We start from the raw sequence: 19,004 nt of genomic DNA on the forward strand, positions 1-19,004 counted from the left end.
ATATCCAATAGATCCCAACTGAGGAACAGTCTATAAAGCAGTACTCCTTAAAACCATGAAGGTTATCAAACACAAAGAAAGTTTTAAGAAAACTCACAGTTGAAAGGAGGCTATGGAGACATGACAGCTATTTGTTATGTGATATCCTGGATGAGATCCTGGAACAGAAAAAAGAATTACATAAAAACTAAGGAAATCTCAATGAAGTGTAAACTTTATAATCATCTTTTAGTATTGGTTTGTTGTAATAAATATTCCATTTGAATATAAGATGTTAATAGTGGAGAAATTAGATATGGAGTATATGGGAACTCTGTAGTATTGTCACAATTTTTTATAAATCCAAAATTGTCTTAAAAAATAAATTTTATTTGGCCGGGCACGGTGGCTCAAGCCTGTAATCCCAGCACTTTGGGAGGCCGAGACGGGCGGATCACGAGGTCAGGAGATCGAGACCATCCTGGCTAACACGGTGAAACCCCATCTCTACTAAAAAAATACAAAAAACTAGCCGGGCGTAGTGGCGGGCGCCTGTAGTCCCAGCTACTCGGGAGGCTGAGGCAGGAGAATGGCGTAAACCCGGGATGCGGAGCTTGCAGTGAGCTGAGATCCGGCCACTGCACTCCAGCCTGGGTGACAGAGCGAGACTCCGTCTCAAAAAATAAAAAAATAAAAAATAAAAAAATAAATTTTATTTAAAAAAAACTAATTCAGGGAAAAATTACCAAATATAAAGTAAATGCATTAAAGCCAACAAAAATTATAAAATAAGTGGCTTTTAAAAATAAGCAAGAGGAATGCGTAACAAAGACAGTACAAATTGTAATAATGCATATTATTAAAGACAGTAGAGTGAACAAACACAAATAACCCCACTTATTCTCCAAACCCTACCTAAGCCACATTGAAAGGATTTATATTAAATAAGACATAAATCCACAAGGGCAAAGATGGCAGGAGAAAGACAGTAGCAACCAACTTCTTGAAGTTACAGAACAGGTGGCCTGTGGTAAATGAATTGGCAGACCTGAGAATATTAAATCCTGTGTCAGTAGTAGGGAAAGCCAAGAAACAACCTGACTTAAATTAATGCGGGTTCTCTGAAAGGGTTAGAAAATTTCCCATACCAGGTAGCTACAGAAGTAGGAAGTGATGATGGGGCTGAAAACAGAAAGACTGTAAGTCTGTTTAAGAACTAGTTAGAGCTCTGTTGCCATGGGCCACTGCTTTTTCACCCTAGAAGATGGTACAAGTAAATTTGGGGGGGTGGGGGTGGTGGCTTGGAGTCATCAACACGTCTGAGTGCAGAGATGCTGTCTTGAAAACAGAGGGATTAAAGGAGAGTTTACATACTCTTTGAGCAGGAGAGAGTCTTTCGAATTCCAGGAAAAAAAAAAACACAAAACTCAACATACATATATCTGAGGTTCTTCAGGAACACAGTGAAACTGACCGAAGACCATGCCTGCTTATGGACTCTGCTTCTATTCGGTCCTGAGCATGTAGAGCTGTCAAATATGTTGGTGGAGAAATGAGTTTAAACTTGAGGAAAGAAATCCAGGCCAGAAGTGGGCATGTAGAGCTGTGAGTATATGGAGGGCATTGAAATATGTATGGCAGTAAGTCTGTATGAGATTAAGAAGGGCATTAGTATAGATAGAGAAGACAACAACTCCAGGGCCCTTCAGTGTCCGCAGTCCATGAGATGAAGAAGCACCAGCAAAAGAAGAAGACCAGGTGAGAGTCATACCTGGGGGTCAAATGGTTGAAGCATTTCAGAAAGCAGACATGATTACCTGAATCAAGTGCTACTGAGGACTGGACATTGAGCACTGCATTAAACAACATGGAAGTCTTTGGTGGCCTACTCAAGTACCATGCCAGTGGAGAAAAGGGAGAGAGCACATGGGGGCTGAGGCTATGACATGTGAGAACAGAGACTGAACTTTGTGCAGAGGCTGCAGGTTGGAGATGTGGAAACCAGAATTAAAAAACTGAGCCGCGGGAGATTAGAGGAATGTGCTTGGCCATGGAAGCAAATAGATACATAATTGTGGAAAAAGGGCCTGAGGAAGAAGCGTTAAATGCTGCAAGGAAGTCAAAAGGATGAAGAGTGAGAAAATACAATGTGCAGTTAAAATGCTTGCCTCTGTTGATTATTATATACATACTATGAAATACAATTTTTTTGTTATAATACATCGTTCTTTAAGTGGTGCCTATGTGTCTTTGGCTGCTTTTCCATTTACTCTAAAAATGTAAAGGCTTATGATTTTAGGAAGCTGGAGACTTATTCAAATCAGTCTCCCCTAGCCTTTACTCATCCTAAAGCAACAGGTATCCAAAGAACAAAATTCTGTAACTTAATCCATAAAATTAGATATACATGTAAATCATTAAATTCTTCTTTAACTATTTGTTTCAATGCACAAAGTTTCATATTTCATAATTAAATATATATTACAAAGACATTCTATGCCTTGAACTTGTTAGCATACTCCCATCTCACAGCCTTTGCCCTAGCTTTTCTCCCTAACTGGCTCTTCCCCACATAGCTGCACAGCCCATTTGCACATCATCTTCAAGTTCGAGTCACATGTTACTGCATGCTTAAAATCTTTAGTCACTGGAGAACTGCAAACAAAAACCTCAATGAGATAACTGCTCCATGCCTATAAGAATGGTTAAAATTTTAAAAACTGACAGCATCAAGTTCTAGCAAGGATGTAGAACAAGTGGAACTCTCATACTTTGCTCGCAGGAGTGCAAACCGTAACAGCACTTTGGACAACAGTTTGACAGTTTCTTTCTTCAGTTTAATGTTTATTAAGCATACACTTATGATTGGACCCAGGAATCTCACTCCTAGATATTTACTGAAGAGAAATGTAAACATATGTTAACACAGAAGCTTGTACATGAATGTTTATGGCAACTGTATTCATAATTGCCAAAAACAGGAACCAATCTAAATATCTACAGGTGAATGGATAAACTATGACACATCTATGAAATAGAATATTAATAGCAATAAGAAGAAACAACTGATACCCACAGCTGTATACATGAATCTCAAATGCATTTTGCTGAGTGAAAGAAACCAGACAGAAAGGCTACAAACTGTAGGATTTCATTCATGTGACATTCTGGAAAAGGCAAAACTATAGGAACAGAAAACAAAGCAGTGGTTGCAAGAGGCTGAGAATAGAGGAAGGGGACCAATTATGAAGAGGCATTTTTTGGAGTGATGAGATCTTCCATATCTCAATTATGGTGGCAGTTTATGGCAACAGTTACATGAATGTATACATTCCTTAAAACTCCTTAAACCTGAAAGGGAGATTTCCTGTATGCACATCTTACCCCCATGAACCTGACCTAAGAACAACAACTACCTCAAATGTTACTCTGGCATTGAGGCTTCCCTGGCCACCCATTTCCATGGCACTGTTTCTCACCTATCCTGCTCAAGGTTCTCCCTCTTCCTCTCCCCTGGTTTATAAAACCCATCACAGGGTCTCCAGGAACTGTTATGTCATGTCTTAGCTTTTTGCTCTTTTAGTTTGAAGAATGAAAATCATTTGACTGTTCTTCATTGATCCTGCTTTTCTCTTGTTTTAAATTCTCAGCTGTTTCACATTTTTTTCCTTAATTATTTTACTTTGAATACATTAATTTTTAAGAATAGGTAATTTGTCTTAAAGACAAAAGATATGATGAAATCAAGATTGTTTACAAGGTTAACAGATACGTTTTTCTGCATAGATAGCAGTGAGTGCCTCGCAGATGACTGTAGTATAATCGCCGGGGGGAGCCTCACTGGTTGGCACCCAGACTCTGCTGCTGTGTTGTGGCGAAGGGTCTTGGGGATCCTTGGAGATGTGAATAACATCCAGTCACCCAAGATCCATGCCAGAGTTTTCTGCTATCTCTATGAACTCTGGTACAAACTAGCAAAGGTAAGTCCTGCTATATTACTTTTTATTCTAATCCAGGAAAATGGTCGTATCATTTAATGTAAAAACTGTGTTGCAGTTAATTACTGAACATATTCTGAAACACAAATGGTACATTTAGACAAAGTACATTTGATTATGGAAGAGTAATCATATATAACATGAATATTTTATAAATGCAAAAGTTGTTTCATTTAGTGCAAAAGTAGAATATCGCTATAGGATATTAAATACAGGATGTTAAGTAGTTCTAGTTACTCTCTTTATAAAAGTGATACTGGTTTTATTGTGTAAAATTTGAAAAATGTAGAAAAATACAAAGAAGAAAATTAACATCACTATTCATAGAAATAGCCAATATTAATATATAGTCTTCTTTCTTTTTACGAAAGTAGAATCTTAGAGTACATACAATATTTTTTTTTTTTTTGAGATGGAGTCTTGCTGTGTCGCCTAGGCTGGAGTGCAGTGGCGCCATCTTGACTCACTGCAACCCTCTGCCTCCCGTTCAAGCAATTCTCCTGCCTCAGCCTCCTGAGTAGTATATACAATTTTTATTCTGATTTTTGTTTGGGTTCTGACATTTACATGTTATTAAATTTTTTTTTCAAAAACATGGTTCATGTTTGTTCACTATAACTCATTAAAACGTTACTTATCATTTGGAATTCAGTACCTCCCCAGCCATTAACGTTCAAGGAAAAGCAATGCCTTTGTTTTGTATTTAAATCTAAAACCACATACAGTGAGCCAAACATACAATTCAAAAGGATAATCTCACAACAAAAGAGAAACTTGTAAATATTACAGGTTTTCACTTAACTTATAGAAATTTAAGTGAAAGCAGCTATTTGGTCATGGAAAATAATGTTGAAATACTGTTAGGATAAACGTAATGTTACCTACCCTAAAATTCTCCTCTTTGTGAATTAGATACGGGATAATCTAGCAATAAGCCTGGATAACCAGTCTTCTCCATCTCCTCCAGTTTTGATCCCACCTCTCAGAATGTTTGCATCATGGCTATTTAAGGCAAGTGGATGTGTGTTTATTCCTTTATTGCAATTTCCTCTTCCTTTCTGAAATTGAGTTTGAAAAATGTAATTGCCCAAGACTGCATGTTTTGAAGACAGGCTGGGTCTTACTAAAGTCACTGCATCCCACATGTCCATAAACAACTCTTAAGGAAAACTGAGAAGTAAATGAAGTATTGAAATGCTCTGCACCTGGGCTTGATTTAATCTGGAAACATCATCTCCTTGACAGGCGGCGACACTGCCAAATGAATATAAGGAAGGCAAACTGCAAGCCTACAGGCTGATCTGTGCCATGATGACCAGACGCCAGGACGTTCTGCCAAACTCAGATTTCCTGGTGCATTTTTATCTTGTGATGCACCTGGGATTAACCAGCGAGGATCAGGTATTCTGCGACTCCTTTATTGTGATTGCCCATTAATTGGAAATAGCATAGCATTCTTTAAAGGCATTAGTAAGATTTATGAAAATACATCAGAAGTGTTGAATTTCTCAGTAGCTTCAACTCTTTTACACACAGCAAGCACAGTAGTCTTTCAAAAATGTAAATCAGGTTTCACATCCCTGCTTCTTCTCCCCACTGACTTTGCAATTGCATTGTGCCAACCAAATTTTAATTTTATTCTTTGGCCTCTATGATCTAACCTCTGCCTGTGTTGTCAACCTCAAAATACTATTATAACCACTTTTTGTTTGAGTTCTGCATTAAATATGGTTTGAAGAAAGTGGTACTGATCATTTAAAAATGTTTGAAAATTGTTGTTTTAGTAGTTAGGATGTTTTTGTGAAAGACTTTACCTGTAAGGTAGAAGACGAGTCCAGACATTTCTTGATAAGGAGTTATTTTCATTTCTCCCAGTGCAATATAAGTTTGGTTCAAGTTCAAACAGAAAGGCCCAAGGAGCCACTAGCTACGTCTCCCTCCTTGTAGGCCCTGGGTTTGGGGGAGAGGATGTGGCCAGACCCTGACCTTCCTCCCCTGGGAAGACTTCTTCTAGTTGAGGGAGATTATGGATAGGGACACATGGACTCTTGACTTGATTTGGGATATCAAGCAGGCAAATGATGTGGTTGATTTATGCTTCACAGAGATTCTAGACTGCATTTGGAAGATGGATTTGAAAATGTGATAGTGATAGTGTGTGATAGTAGGATAGAATCAGAGATTGGCCTGTAGATGGAGAATTGTTAGGAAGTGTTTAATACAGATTTTAAAAAACGATAAGAACTAAGCTGGTAGCATTGGGGATGGAAAGAAAGCAATAGAAAAGATTCAAGAAATTTTAAGGCATTTCATTTTATTACTAGGTTTTCTTAACCAATTAGAGGTATAGGGAGTGTTTGAGAATTTACCCTTTAAATTGTAAATGCTTATTAATGAACTTGAATAATTTATTAACTATCAAGTAGCTGTCCTTTCTGCATTTTTTGTATTCTTTGAAGGTATGATGCAGACACACAGACCTTTTGATACCGCTAGGGTACACGTAAGAAGTTCTCCTGATAAGCAAACTTTTTTTTTTTTTTTTTTTTGAGACGGAGTCTCACTCTGTCGCCCAGGCTGGAGTGCAGTGGCGTGATCTCCGCTCACTGCAAGCTCACCGCCTCTCAGGTTAACACCATTCTCCTGTCTCAGCAAGCTCACCGCCTCTCAGGTTAACACCATTCTCCTGTCTCAGCCTCGCTAGAAGCTGGGACTACAGGTGCCTGCCACCACTCCCAGCTAATTTTTTTGTATTTTCAGTAGAGATGGGGTTTCACCGTGTTCGCCAGGATGGTCTCGATCTCCTGACCTCGTGATCCGCCCGCCCGATCCGCCCACCTCGGCCTCCCAAAGTGCTGGGATTACAGGCGTGAGCCACCACGCCCTGCCAATAAGCAAACTTTTTTTGTTGCTTTAAAATGTACTTGAATTTAAAGAGTTTGCAGTATGTATTTTACAATATTGAACTTTAAAAATCATTGAACTCTTATATGAAATAATAACCATAACCGTTGTGATTTTAGCGGTGTATAGAGGACATCCGTGTAGCAGACTGGCTTAGACCCATAATCTCATTTATTTCCTAGATAAATATAGAAATAGTGACATAGAGTGGAATTGTTTGTACTCTCTGCTCAAATATTTTACAGCCATCTTTGCAAGTGGAAGCATCTTTTACAGAATGATGCAACTCAGGGCATGTGGAGAATTATGGGGTATAGAAAAGAGAATTAACTCTCAGATAATAGTGAACTCCTTCAGTGAAAGAAGCAAAAGAGGAGGGTTTACTTAACAATGCTCTACTTTTAAGAAGCCTTTTGCTAATATTTTGCAGGAAAAAAACATTTACTTGGAAATAATCATTAACTATAGATCCTTCTCATTTTATAAAAACAAGTAAGTTAGCAGTAAACAATGTTCCTTAGAATGAGTTTTTTAGAAAGTCACATAAATAGGTGAGTTTAGAATTATCTTTCTGTTTTAAGATGTGTTGATGTGGAAATGAAATAGTAAAATGAGATGAAATAAGAGTATGTTATATAGCATTTGAGAACCTGAAAAAAAATTATTTTACAAATCATTTTCAAGAAATATGATTTTGTAGTACAGACAAAATAATTTCCAAATTTTGTGCTTAAAATTGTTTTTACATCGTAATGCATATTATGTTTTTAATTAAGTTAAAGTTCAGTATCTTTTATAGTTCATAGTAGAATACATAAATCTTAAAGGATGGTCCAATGCTAACAGTAATCCCAACATTCAGACTTCTGAGACAAAATGAGGATATCATAAATCTCTATTTAAAATCAGCCTATTGTTTAGGCTATTAGAAGCTTGAATTTTTATGTGAGTTTAATAGAGTTGACTGTTTTCTTTAACCTTAACAATTATTGTTATATATTTTAGAAGCCCTGACTGTCTGCAAAACAGAATTACTCTAAGTAAACTTTATTCCTTTGCCAAAAGAAAATTACGCAGAAGACCTAATGAAAGAAACTTTTTTCATTTAAGTTAAGAAATGTCTCTGGTAATTAGTTTAACTTTTGATCCACATGTCTAAATAGATCATAGTGGTTGTTCCAGAACTTATGTAATTCTAGAAACACATGTTATATTCATTATAAAAAGAAAGCATTTGCTGTAGAGAATACAGTTAAATTCAATTTTTTAATTAACTGTGTACCTGTGACTGGTACCATCTCAGGGCTTCTATTTTGTGAGAATTCTCAAAGGGCCACACTTTTATATATCCTAGCACTAAAAGGATTTATTTATGCAGAGAGAACCTTATGAAAGATGTCCTGTGTTTTTAAATAAATAATCATAAATAATTGTTTAAAATTGAACATTATCAGTTTTGTCTCACAAATAAAATCCAAGGTGGGTTTCTTCCTTTTGCCTCTGGGTGGCACACTTGTCTGCACGACACAGCTTTGTGGTTCATGGGCCTTTGAACATTATGCTGTGTATGGCATGGTGTTTTATGAAGTTCTTTCTTAAATCTGAAGGTATCAAAATTATGTCAGTAGTGACCAATAAAGTGTTGAATTAAATAAGTTATAAGATGCTAAAAATATGTTCAAACATAATGATGTTCATAGTAATTGAAGACATTTTTTAGTTTAAAAAACAATTTGTAAAGTAGATGTCTCACAAGTTGTGTTCTCTGGCAATCCTGGAAAGTTACAGTTTCATCTAATATGATAGAAAATTTATTATGTAAACAGACTTGGCCATTTGTATCTTAAAAAATAATAATACATATATCAGAAAAAATGTAGTGCATTCCAAAACAACTGTTTTTAGTATTTTTAACCAGTTTTAATTATCCTAATAACTTATGTAATACTAACACAATGCATTTATCAAGTAGTATTTCCCACGGTCCGTATGTAACATGGGTTCGTGGTTGATTGCTGCGATCGAAAACATGGTTTGAAATGGCTTTATTTTTTCCTTGACAATGAATTTTTAAAAAATTGATTTTACCAGTTTACAAAATAATTAAGATTATAAACAGTTCCGGAATAACTGTAAATTATCAAGAAAATTTGGCGTGACTTTCAAGGCTACCCAGCCTGCCTGTGAAGGAGTCTCCCGGTGCGCTTCCGTCTGCTCAGCTGCTTTGTGTCTGGTGGGCTGGTGGTGGTGCTTAGGGGTATTTATTTCTTCAGCACTCACAATGCTGGACTGTGTGCTGGGGACTGCATGATGTTGTACCATTGAATCTTCTCTGCAATTCAATTCAATAAATACCATGGCCTATTTTATTTTATTTTATTTTTTTAGAGATGGGATATCACTCCATTGCCCAGGCTGGAGCGCAGTGGCACAATCATAGCTCACTGGGCTCAAGCAGTCCTCCCATCTTGGCCTCCCAAAATGCTGGGATTACAGGTGTGAGCCATAGCGCCCAGCCCCTGAGGCCCATTTTATAAATAATGAAGCTTCAAAAAAGTATCAAAAACTTTTGCCCAGTGCCACAGGCTAAGAGGCTGTTAGAATTCACATACAGGCTTGGCTTATTCCACCAGGAATGGTTTTTTTTATTGATTCACAGCTAGCGTGTTGGTGCAACAGTCCTTGATGTTGTTTCTCCCTTCTGTTTTATTTTGCCTAGGCTCTGCCCTTGGTCCCACTCCACTTCAGAATCCTCCTTGTTAAAGTACCCCGCCCCAACCTGGAAAGGCCTTTCCACAGTTGCCTTCTCAGTTCTTCATTGTCCTTCAGTGTCTCTTGTAAAGCTGTTTCTCGTTCTTTGTTTTTCCTAACACTTAAGCAGCTTTTTCACCTCAGAATTCCCCAAAATAGTTTGACATGAAAGGACTTATGATTTGGATTTATTAAAAACAGTTTCTGTTAATTTCATGATTATTTAAAACAGATGGAAAGATCAATTTGTGTGAAATAGAAAAGGACAGTTGAGGAAAGGAATTTTATTTTCATGTTTGTAAGAACACGTATCAGAGACTGGAAAGTTTCCTTTGCTTATTTGTGAACTATTTTTTAACAATGACTTACAGATTTAATGTCTTAATGTAATTTATCTGTTATACATCAAAGTTAAATTCTCTTTTAAATGTAAAACCTACATTAATGTAAAATTATTGTTGCAAATTTGCATATAGACATTTTGGGAAATGTGAGTCTTTGTCATTTTCATCTATAATGTTGTATTTTATAATGCACCAAAAAAGCATGAGGCCTCTCTCCAATGCAGAAGTGTTTGTTGTTCTGCCCTGAGGTAACATATTTGGATCGTAACAGCATAAAGTTAAGATCTAGTGTGATAGTGTGATAAAATGTCTTCATTAACAGCGCGGGCCTCAAGTCAGCTTGTCTAATTTCCAGTCTTGGCTTTGTTACTTATTAGCGAAACCATTTGGGTTTGCTCTGCCTTGGCTCCCTTATCTATAGAATGAGGATGATAATGGTGCCTACCTTAGAGGGTTGTTTGAAGACTTGAAAGAGGTAAAACATGTAATGCATTCAGTCTGGATCATGGATATGATCTCTCAGTAAGCATGAGCTCTTGTAATAATATTAATGGTGAGGGGAAGAACAGCAACTTCATCATTTGTTTCTGATATCTTAAAGTGTTGATTTTTTTTCTTTCTCCATACATTTTCTCACTTTCAACATAATGATTTGACTGAAAACATAACTAGGCATTGTGGAATTTTACAATATGTGGAGAAATAACCACTCCCTGTGCTGTAGACAGACATACCGATTGATATATTTGTTTTACCCATGTATGCTTATGATCCAGAAATGCTTCTTTTGTGTCCATGGCCATCAGCTCACTTTCCCCTCACTTTTCACACACCCAGTGAGCCTTCTGTACAAGGAAAGCTAGAAAGCTGAACACTGCATGTCCCAGACTCCTTGCAGCTGGGTTGGCATTGACCCAGGTTCTGTCCAGCAGAGATACCAGCCAACATGGCACTTGAAAGTGGATGTGGGGAGTGGTGGGCAGCAGCACAGGGGAAGCTGGATCCTCCTGTCATGGAGGTTCTGCTCTGGCACCAGCATCACTGGTGAGATTAGCAGACAGTGGGCTCTGCTGGAACAGCCTTGTGGTGTGGCTGGGTGTTTCTGCTTACCAACTTTTTCCTGACTGTGGAGACTTGTGATTGGTTCCCTGGCACTTCTAGACGTTCTATAAGCCATCTGACACCCTCATAGAAATCTCTTTCTTCTTAATCTCAAAACAGTGGATTCTCTTGTCTGCAGGTAAGACCCTGGCTCAGCCAGTAACTGCTCTGAAAAGTGCTGTGCTGGGCACTGGCAATACATGATCAGCACTGGTTCATATTTCAGTTGCTGAATGCACTTGAGCATTAATTTAATTTTTGTATTTTTAAAATTTTAGCCACATTTTGTAGGCAATAATATTTAGCTTGTAGGAACATTTTGCTTTCATTTAACTCTACATTTTTATGAACCTTTTGTCACATCAGTGTTAAAAAAAACCATAATTTTAAACATCTTATATAGAGCAGTATTGTATCACAGAAGTCAAAGTAGTTCATGATTTTCTTAACGGATGTTACAACCCCCTCTCATGAGGTATATGATGGAATAATATAATAATAAACAGTCGTTTGTAAAAAGATCCCATGAGACCCCTCAGTAAGCATTAAGACTCAGCAGTGAGCTTTGAAAGCAAGGTACAGGGGTGATACTTGTAAATTGGCCATACCTGACTCTTTTAATAACCTCAGACAGCCTGTATCATGCAGTCATATGTAATAATTGCATCACCTTTTCTCAGACAAAGAATTGTTCTTTGCTGAAAATTTAGTCTTATAACTATAGAACCATGTATATATTAGATAAACATAAATTTAAAAGTATATTTAAGGTGAAACATAAGTGAGTATTCACTTCCAGAAAGGGTAAAGAATTAAGATGGCAATTTGGGGGCCTTGTTTATCTCACATCCCTGGAAATAATTTTAATATATGTCTCTCAAGTGCTCATTCTGTAAAACAAGTGATTTTACCAAGGTTTTAATGTATAGGATTTTAACTCAACACTAGCAGATAAAGTACTTATTTGTGAATTTAAAGATCTAACTGATGTTCCGAGGATGAAATAATAACCTTGATGTGTATCAGTAGAGGAACTTTAGACCTTTTGAAGGCTAACTTTGTTAAAGCTTCATTTAAAAACAGTTTAAAAAAAAACACAAAAACTATAGGCTTATACAATGAGTAAAAATAGGACTAATGTGGCGCCTTATTCCTAAGGATTTTAAGAATTGGAAAATGTACTTCCAAGAATTCAGGAGATAAGATGGCTTCAGAATATATCGACTTTCAACAATAACATATGACTCTCATGGATGGCAGGCCTGATACTGGGAACTACAATACCTTAGAGCTAGACTTAGCTTTGTCATTCACTGGACATGGGGCCCTCACTTATCCACAAGTAGTCAAGTGAATGAGTTGGGCTGTAGAGCCTCTGAGACCCTTTCCTAATCATTAAGCATTCTTAGATCCTCTGATTTATTTTTAGGCATTTTATTATTAGGGTCACATCACTCCTTCCTAAATGTGGCACAAAGTTCAATGATCTTTTTGTGTTGAATATTTTTTCCTGCCATGGTAAAAACCTAGTCAGGTTATGAGAGTGTGAGATGCATAAAGTATCTGTAATATCCATCAGCTTGTGCAAAAAACCAAATAAGTAGTGATATACATGTTATGAAAATTGGACTGTTGAATATCCTTTTAGCTAAGTTGATTTGAAAGCAGCTCACAGAGGAGAGGGGATTTAGCAGGACTTTCAAGGATGGATAGGATTGAGATAGTAGGACAAGAAGCATGATGGAGTCTCACATCAAAGATACAGAACTTTTCAGGCTGTGTTCAGGAACAATGAGGAGCGTGGCTTTGATTTAATGCCAGATACATGCATAGAAATAATATGTGGTCATGAATCCAGGCAGCACTGTAGAGAGCCTTGATTCAAAGTAGTTTTCATCCCATGGAAAGTGGCGAGCTGTTGAAGGCTTTTGAGCATGATACTCCACATGACCAGAAGAGCATTTTAAGAAGCTTAAACCACAGTGATAAAAGTGGAGGTGAATTGTAAACATGAAAGAATGATGACAACAAGCACAGAAAGGAAATTATTATAATAGCCCAGGAGCAAGGCAATGAGGGCTAACAAGGACTGAGACACAGATGGGGTTTGTGTATGTGTGTCTGTGTGTAAATTCCTTATATGTGTATATATTTTGTGTATATATGCACATGTGTTTTTTGCATGTATGTGTGTGTGTGTGTGTATGTGAGTGAAATACGTTGGAGAGGTAGGATGTAGTACTGATTGGTAAACATCCTGAGAAAGTAGTATCCTGGCATGATTCCCATTATCTGTCAAGGCAAATGTTGATTCAGAAAAGCAAGAAGATGAATTGAGAAAAGGAAGACAGGTGGGCATGACAGAATAAAGTGACTGTAAGTTTCGACTCATGTCTTGATGACCCTTCCTCACCTTGGACATTGTAGCACAGGATAGGCCAAATGGGTGCATCCAAGGATACACCAAGGGGTGTCCCCAAAGAAGTCTCGCCTCTCGCCTGTTAGGAATTAGAAATGTGCAGGAAAGATTTCCAGGGACATTTTCCCTCTACTTAAGAGAACATATTTTCTAATTCTGTTGGAATTCAAGCAGTTGGTATGCAAATTGTAAATGTATTTATAATTATTAAAATGGGATGTCTAAAGGGCTCTGTAATTGATGTTTTTGTTAGCCAAGACATATATTTGTTACTGATTGTTTTTGAAAGTAATGTGGCACTTAAAAACAAATCCTTTTGTTTTTCTAAAAATACAACTTCTGACCTGAATTTACTTTATTCAAGTTAATGAAATGTTACTGAATATAAGTTTACTGTAGCAATAAACAAAACTTCCAAGTTTGACTTAGGTTTGATTGAAGGATAATATTTATAAGGACAGGTGAGATATGACAACCTTCTCCTGACATGTATTGTTAAGTTAATAATAATTCCTATTTGTGCTTATTGTGCAAATTCAGAGTGATAAAATATAGAAGCTGTCATATAATTAATGTTACACCATCAGGTAGCATCCAGTGCCTTCCGAGTGTTTTCCATAAGGTTTTGTGGGAATGGACAAGCCACAGATTCATCAAAATTTATCAATGAAAATTTTATTATAACTTTATTCAGCTATCAATCACCATAAAGACTTCAGGTAGATGACTGCACCAAAAATAAATGTGAGATTTTTTTTTCTTTTACAGCTGTAGAATCAATAATTATTTTCATTAATCTATAGACAGAGCCCACTTACACCTCAGTGAGGAAAGTAAAAATATGTAGGAGGTAACAGATGGCAGAGGTTTCGGTTATGAGGTTTAACACATGTGCAGCGAACTTGTTTCACAGCTTTAAAAAGTGTAAGATGATAGCATGGAGGCTGATCCAGAGAGAAAAATATCTACCTGACAGGCCAGAAACTACAGTTTTGTTTCATTTCCTTTGTTGGATTTAAAGGTGTAAAGACTTTCTTTCAAGTAAATGTTATCAGAGATGAATATAAATTATGTATATTTAGCCCAAAGTCTTCCAGTATTTAATAAGACATGCTACATGAAATAAAGCATAAAAATAGTATAGCAACTCTCAGTGTATGTGGGAAAAGGAAAGATTTTGTTCTTCCTAAACTGTTACCGTGTGATATCGTGTATCAGTTGGCACACATTTTTTAGTTGAGAATGTGTTCTTTTGCTCTGAGGTTTCTCTCTGGAAGGAGACTCTACTGTGGCCTGTCACAGAGCCCAGGTCACCGGAATCTTTTTTTTTTTTTTTTTTTTTTTTTGAGACGGAGTCTCACTCTGTTGCCCAGGCTGGAGTGCAGTGACCGGATCTCAGCTCACTGCAAGCTTCGCCTCCTGGGTTTACGCCATTCTCCTGCCTCAGCCTCCCGAGTAGCTGGGACTACAGGCGCCTGCCACCTCGCCCGGCTAGTTTTTTTGTATTTTTTAGTAGAGACGGGGTTTCACCGTGTAGGCCAGGATGGTCTCGATCTCCTGACCTCGTGATCCGCCCGTCTCGGCCTCCCAAAGTGCTGGGATTACAGGCTTGAGCCACCGCACCCGGCCTGGAATCTTTTTTTAATAGAGTCACTGGAGTGCATTCTGTCTTTTCCCAGAGAGGGTAGATGCTCAGTAAATATATTGATTGATAGAAAATTGAAGAAAAAAAAAAAAAGACCTCCTTCTGAGACTGGCTATTCCAAATCCACATAGCATCATGGGGAAGAATGGGTAACCAAATATGCCGAGCTGAGCCACTTTGGTTGAAATTTTGGCTTCAACTATCAGTTTCAAGGCAGGCGTTAGCTTTCTACTGCGGTGAGCTAGTCAACTTTCATTATCCTAGAACAGTGATTCTTAGGGGGCAGGGGAATTTTGCCCCCTCCAGGGAACGTTTGGCAATGTCCGGACACTCTTTTGGTTGTCATAAGTAGGGGAGGGAAGTGTACTGTCATCTAGTGGGTGAAAGCCAGGGATGTTGTTAAATGTTCTATAGTGCGCAGAAACACAACAAGGAATTTATGACCAATCATGTCAGTAGTGCTGAGGTTGAGAAACCTTGCCCTAGGGGAGTACTTCTGCAGATGACATTGTCCTAAGAAAAGAGCTAGGTAATATAAATTAAATGATACAACTCAGTAATCAAAGACAGTAGGAAAGTCTCACTTTCTTAGCTTAACCAAGGAAATAAATGCATACGGAAATTTAACCAGGAAGATTAAGAGAGTCAGTGTTTCAGGTTGAGTTAAATGAGTTTTCAACAAGGGTTCAGCTTACTAAGTTCTCTGTCTAAAAAAAGTCAATTTAAGAAATAAAACATGGAACGTTCTGATTAATTCTGAAGTTAACATGAAAATTATCTGAGGTGGATTTCGCCTGGAAGCCCAAAGTAGAGAGTTGTGTGGCCTGCATCTGCAAAGCCCAAGGCACTGTACATATGAAAGGAGGCAGGAAGGGGGCTCAGGTTCCACTTCTTGCATGAACACTGCCTGAGTACCTAAGAGGAAGTGGGATGGCTGAGAGAACAGCTTGTGTGGAAAAGGGTTGGTGCATGGAAACAGATAATTGCTTTCTTCAAATGTCTGAAGCAGTGCTGTGTGGAGAGAGACTGTTTTACCTCCAGAGCCGGGACTAATAAGTAGATTCCAGCTCATCATCAGGAGACACTAAATCCAGTTTTCTGTTCGAATACGGCAGGCGATAGATTCTGCATTTGTAAGCCTTTCAAGCTCTAAAGTATTCAGTCCAAGGCTGTCTGACCCTCTAGGACGGCCTCAGAAAAAGGGAACATTCACTTTAGAGCTTGAGCCCTACCTAGCCTTACACTCAAGTCACTGCATCCATGAATCAGTGACCACATACATAGCCTGTTTGGCTTGTGCTGCTTATTCCATGAAATGAGTTTCTGATGACTCTGGGACTTTGGGAAGGTGAAGATAGCTAGGTCTTCAGTAGGCACTGGTACATTTCACTGTAGAAGGGATTTTCCTGCTCTTTGGAATATAGCTGTTGACCTGTAAGAGCATCTTTTCTCATTTAGAATTCGATAAAGACTTCAAGAAATGTTACATTTTTCTCCAGGCGCAGAGGCACTGAGAGACACAGGGACATTTCAAGTGCTGAAGTTATACTTGGGGAAGGAGGATACATTAACTCCCATTTAGAGAGGAATGATTTTTGAATATAAGAGATTTAAATCCTGACTGTGGTGTATAATTCATAAAGGGGAGACTTGGATAGATGGAAATAATGTCAAGAAAAGCATTTTAAATTGCAGTTTTTGTTTCTGTGACAAAAGCGCTCTCCTTGTGGGGAATAATCTCTTTTTGTCTGTTGATTTCTTTTTTAATACATAACAATAAGTGGTATTGTGGTAATTGCAGATTGTTCAGCTATTAATGCTATTTACTGAAACGCATTTTAAAGATAACATTGTTTTCTAAAGAAGCAATAAACAACAGTTTTTCTTTTGTTCTCCCATGGAAAAAATATCCTTTAGTAGGTATTTGTGGGCTAAAGAAATGTTAGCAAAAGAGAGCCTTTTAATAATAAGACATTAAAACAAAATACCTACCATTTTCCTGTGTGCTGGAGTCTAGTTGAACACATGCAGCATGGTCCCGTCATCAAGACCCAATGCCTTGTGCCACCTATTTGCTTCCCTTCCTTGGTTCCCATGGCATACCCGCTGTTCCCATCATGCAGGAGCCCTGTGCTCTCGGTGGCCTCACTCTTAGCTATGAGTAGCTCTCCCCTCCCCTAACAAGTCATTGTTGGAAGGCAGGGGCTGCCTCAGAGCCTCACAGCAACTAACGTGGTACCTTCAACTCAGTTAGCACTTGAGGATTTCAAATGATCCTGGAAAATTAATATTTTAATAAGATCATGAATAAAAGTTGCTGTTATTTAATAAAAATAATAATTATGAACTTTGGAATTTACAAAATGCTTTCTCCTTTGCTCTTTTGAAAAGTATAACAGGGCATGATGCATTTTCATTCCCATTTTACAAATGATGAAATTGTTGTTCAGAAGGTAAAGTATCTGCCCAAGTTCAGAGAGCAAATTGTATCTTTTACTGGAATTTTATCTTTAAAGCCCTCCTCTTTCTATTTCCGCATTAGCTAAAAAATCTACACTTAAAACACCTTCATTTTAAAAAAAAGTTGTGTTTAAGCCCCTAAAATGAATTTTGTTATGTGTACATTGAAAATCAAAATGTAAAATAAGTATTCCTAGAATTTGAAGCAGCAAGCCATTTGTCCACTATTTAGAGGTCGATTGACCTCTTTGCTTTCTGCCATGGTGAAATTTGTATATGGTGGGCTTTTCATCATAGGATGGACGGGACAGGTGTAGTGTCTGGTTTGTGGGTATTGCCGTTTTGCTAATGGATCTGGCCTGAGGTTTCTCCATAAGCAGGTTGATAGAGCTGGCTTCCTTTGGGATTGTTCTCTCAAATTTAAGCCATTCTTGAGAGCTCTTTGTCTAAATACAAATTGTCTAAATGGGAGGGGTGGGAGATTGTCATTCTAATTCATCCAGGCCTCCACCCACATTAGTGGAGACTCCCAGAATTGAATGACCACAGGGTTGCCCTCTGTTTTTTTGCAGAACACAAAAATGTTGAGAGCTTCAGTTTTGCTGCTTTGTGCAGGGGGAGTAATTTTACTTGTAAGAAAATAAACTAGAGAGCATGCATTTTGTGTTTCTTAGAATGAAAAGAATGGATAATAATCATATTCTAACACTAATCTCCTTACTGATACGGGAACAAACCAGAAGATGTGGGAAGTAACAAACAGAAATCATGTTTCTATTGTTAATCTGTTCTTGGGCATAGGCTGGGACACATCCTGGCAAAAGTCAGTACCATGAAGCAGACTCGTTTTCACCCAAACCTGAGAGCCAGGCTTCCTGATTTCACCTTATGAGAAGGAAGCATGTTTAAATGCATGGGACATGCTAGTCTGTGATGGCATTAGAAGCCCTGAGCTTTTTTTTTTTTTTTTTTTTTTTTTTTTTTTTTTAAGCAGAGTTGAGATCACAGATAAATGAGCATAGAAGCCACAAAGAACTGGTGTATGTTCTCTAGTGTTCATTTTCAGGGAAGAATGGGAATCTTAATTTGTTGCTGGAATCTTGGTAAATTTCTTTTTTTTTTTCCCCCCAAAAGATCTTTCTTATGCATTTCCCCTCAGCGCCCCGAGCCTCCTCACATAATTCCACACCCCCTCATCCCCCATGCCCAGTAATTTCCTAAGAAGATGGCTTTGGTGGAAGACCTGTCTTTATTTTGAAGTTAGCATTTTATAAGCCATTTCCTTCATCTAATAATACTTCTATGAGAGTAGGAGTTGTGTGTTTATTTTTGGAAGCATATTTTTAAGCTGAAGCAATCATTTGTTGACTTCACTTGAAAGTATAGTTTTAAAAGATGTTATT

At 37.7% G+C, this 19,004-nt stretch overlaps 1 protein-coding gene and 1 long non-coding RNA gene across 23 annotated transcripts in view; both read left to right on the forward strand.

Annotated features, from left to right (window-relative positions):
• Window positions 1-19,004, forward strand: part of RALGAPA2 (Ral GTPase activating protein catalytic subunit alpha 2) — a 322,322-nt gene that overhangs the window by 135,230 nt on the left and 168,088 nt on the right. For all 22 annotated transcript variants that reach the window (XR_012419093.1, XR_012419094.1, XR_012419095.1 and 19 more), the window contains 3 exons: window positions 3,766-3,959; window positions 4,890-4,988; window positions 5,223-5,378. Coding sequence is in view for 18 of the 22 variants with exons in the window: in XM_005568218.5 (XP_005568275.3) it covers window positions 3,766-3,959; window positions 4,890-4,988; window positions 5,223-5,378 (449 nt within the window). In the remaining 4 variants the exon portion in view is untranslated. The remainder of the gene's footprint in view (window positions 1-3,765; window positions 3,960-4,889; window positions 4,989-5,222; window positions 5,379-19,004) is intronic.
• LOC135965593 (uncharacterized) lies at window positions 6,505-9,275 on the forward strand. The gene is made up of 2 exons (XR_010578550.2): window positions 6,505-6,605; window positions 6,649-9,275. It is a non-coding gene; the product is annotated as an uncharacterized lncRNA (long non-coding RNA).

Source organism: Macaca fascicularis, chromosome 10, assembly GCF_037993035.2.
Source record: "Macaca fascicularis isolate 582-1 chromosome 10, T2T-MFA8v1.1".
Taxonomy (NCBI): domain Eukaryota; kingdom Metazoa; phylum Chordata; class Mammalia; order Primates; family Cercopithecidae; genus Macaca; species Macaca fascicularis.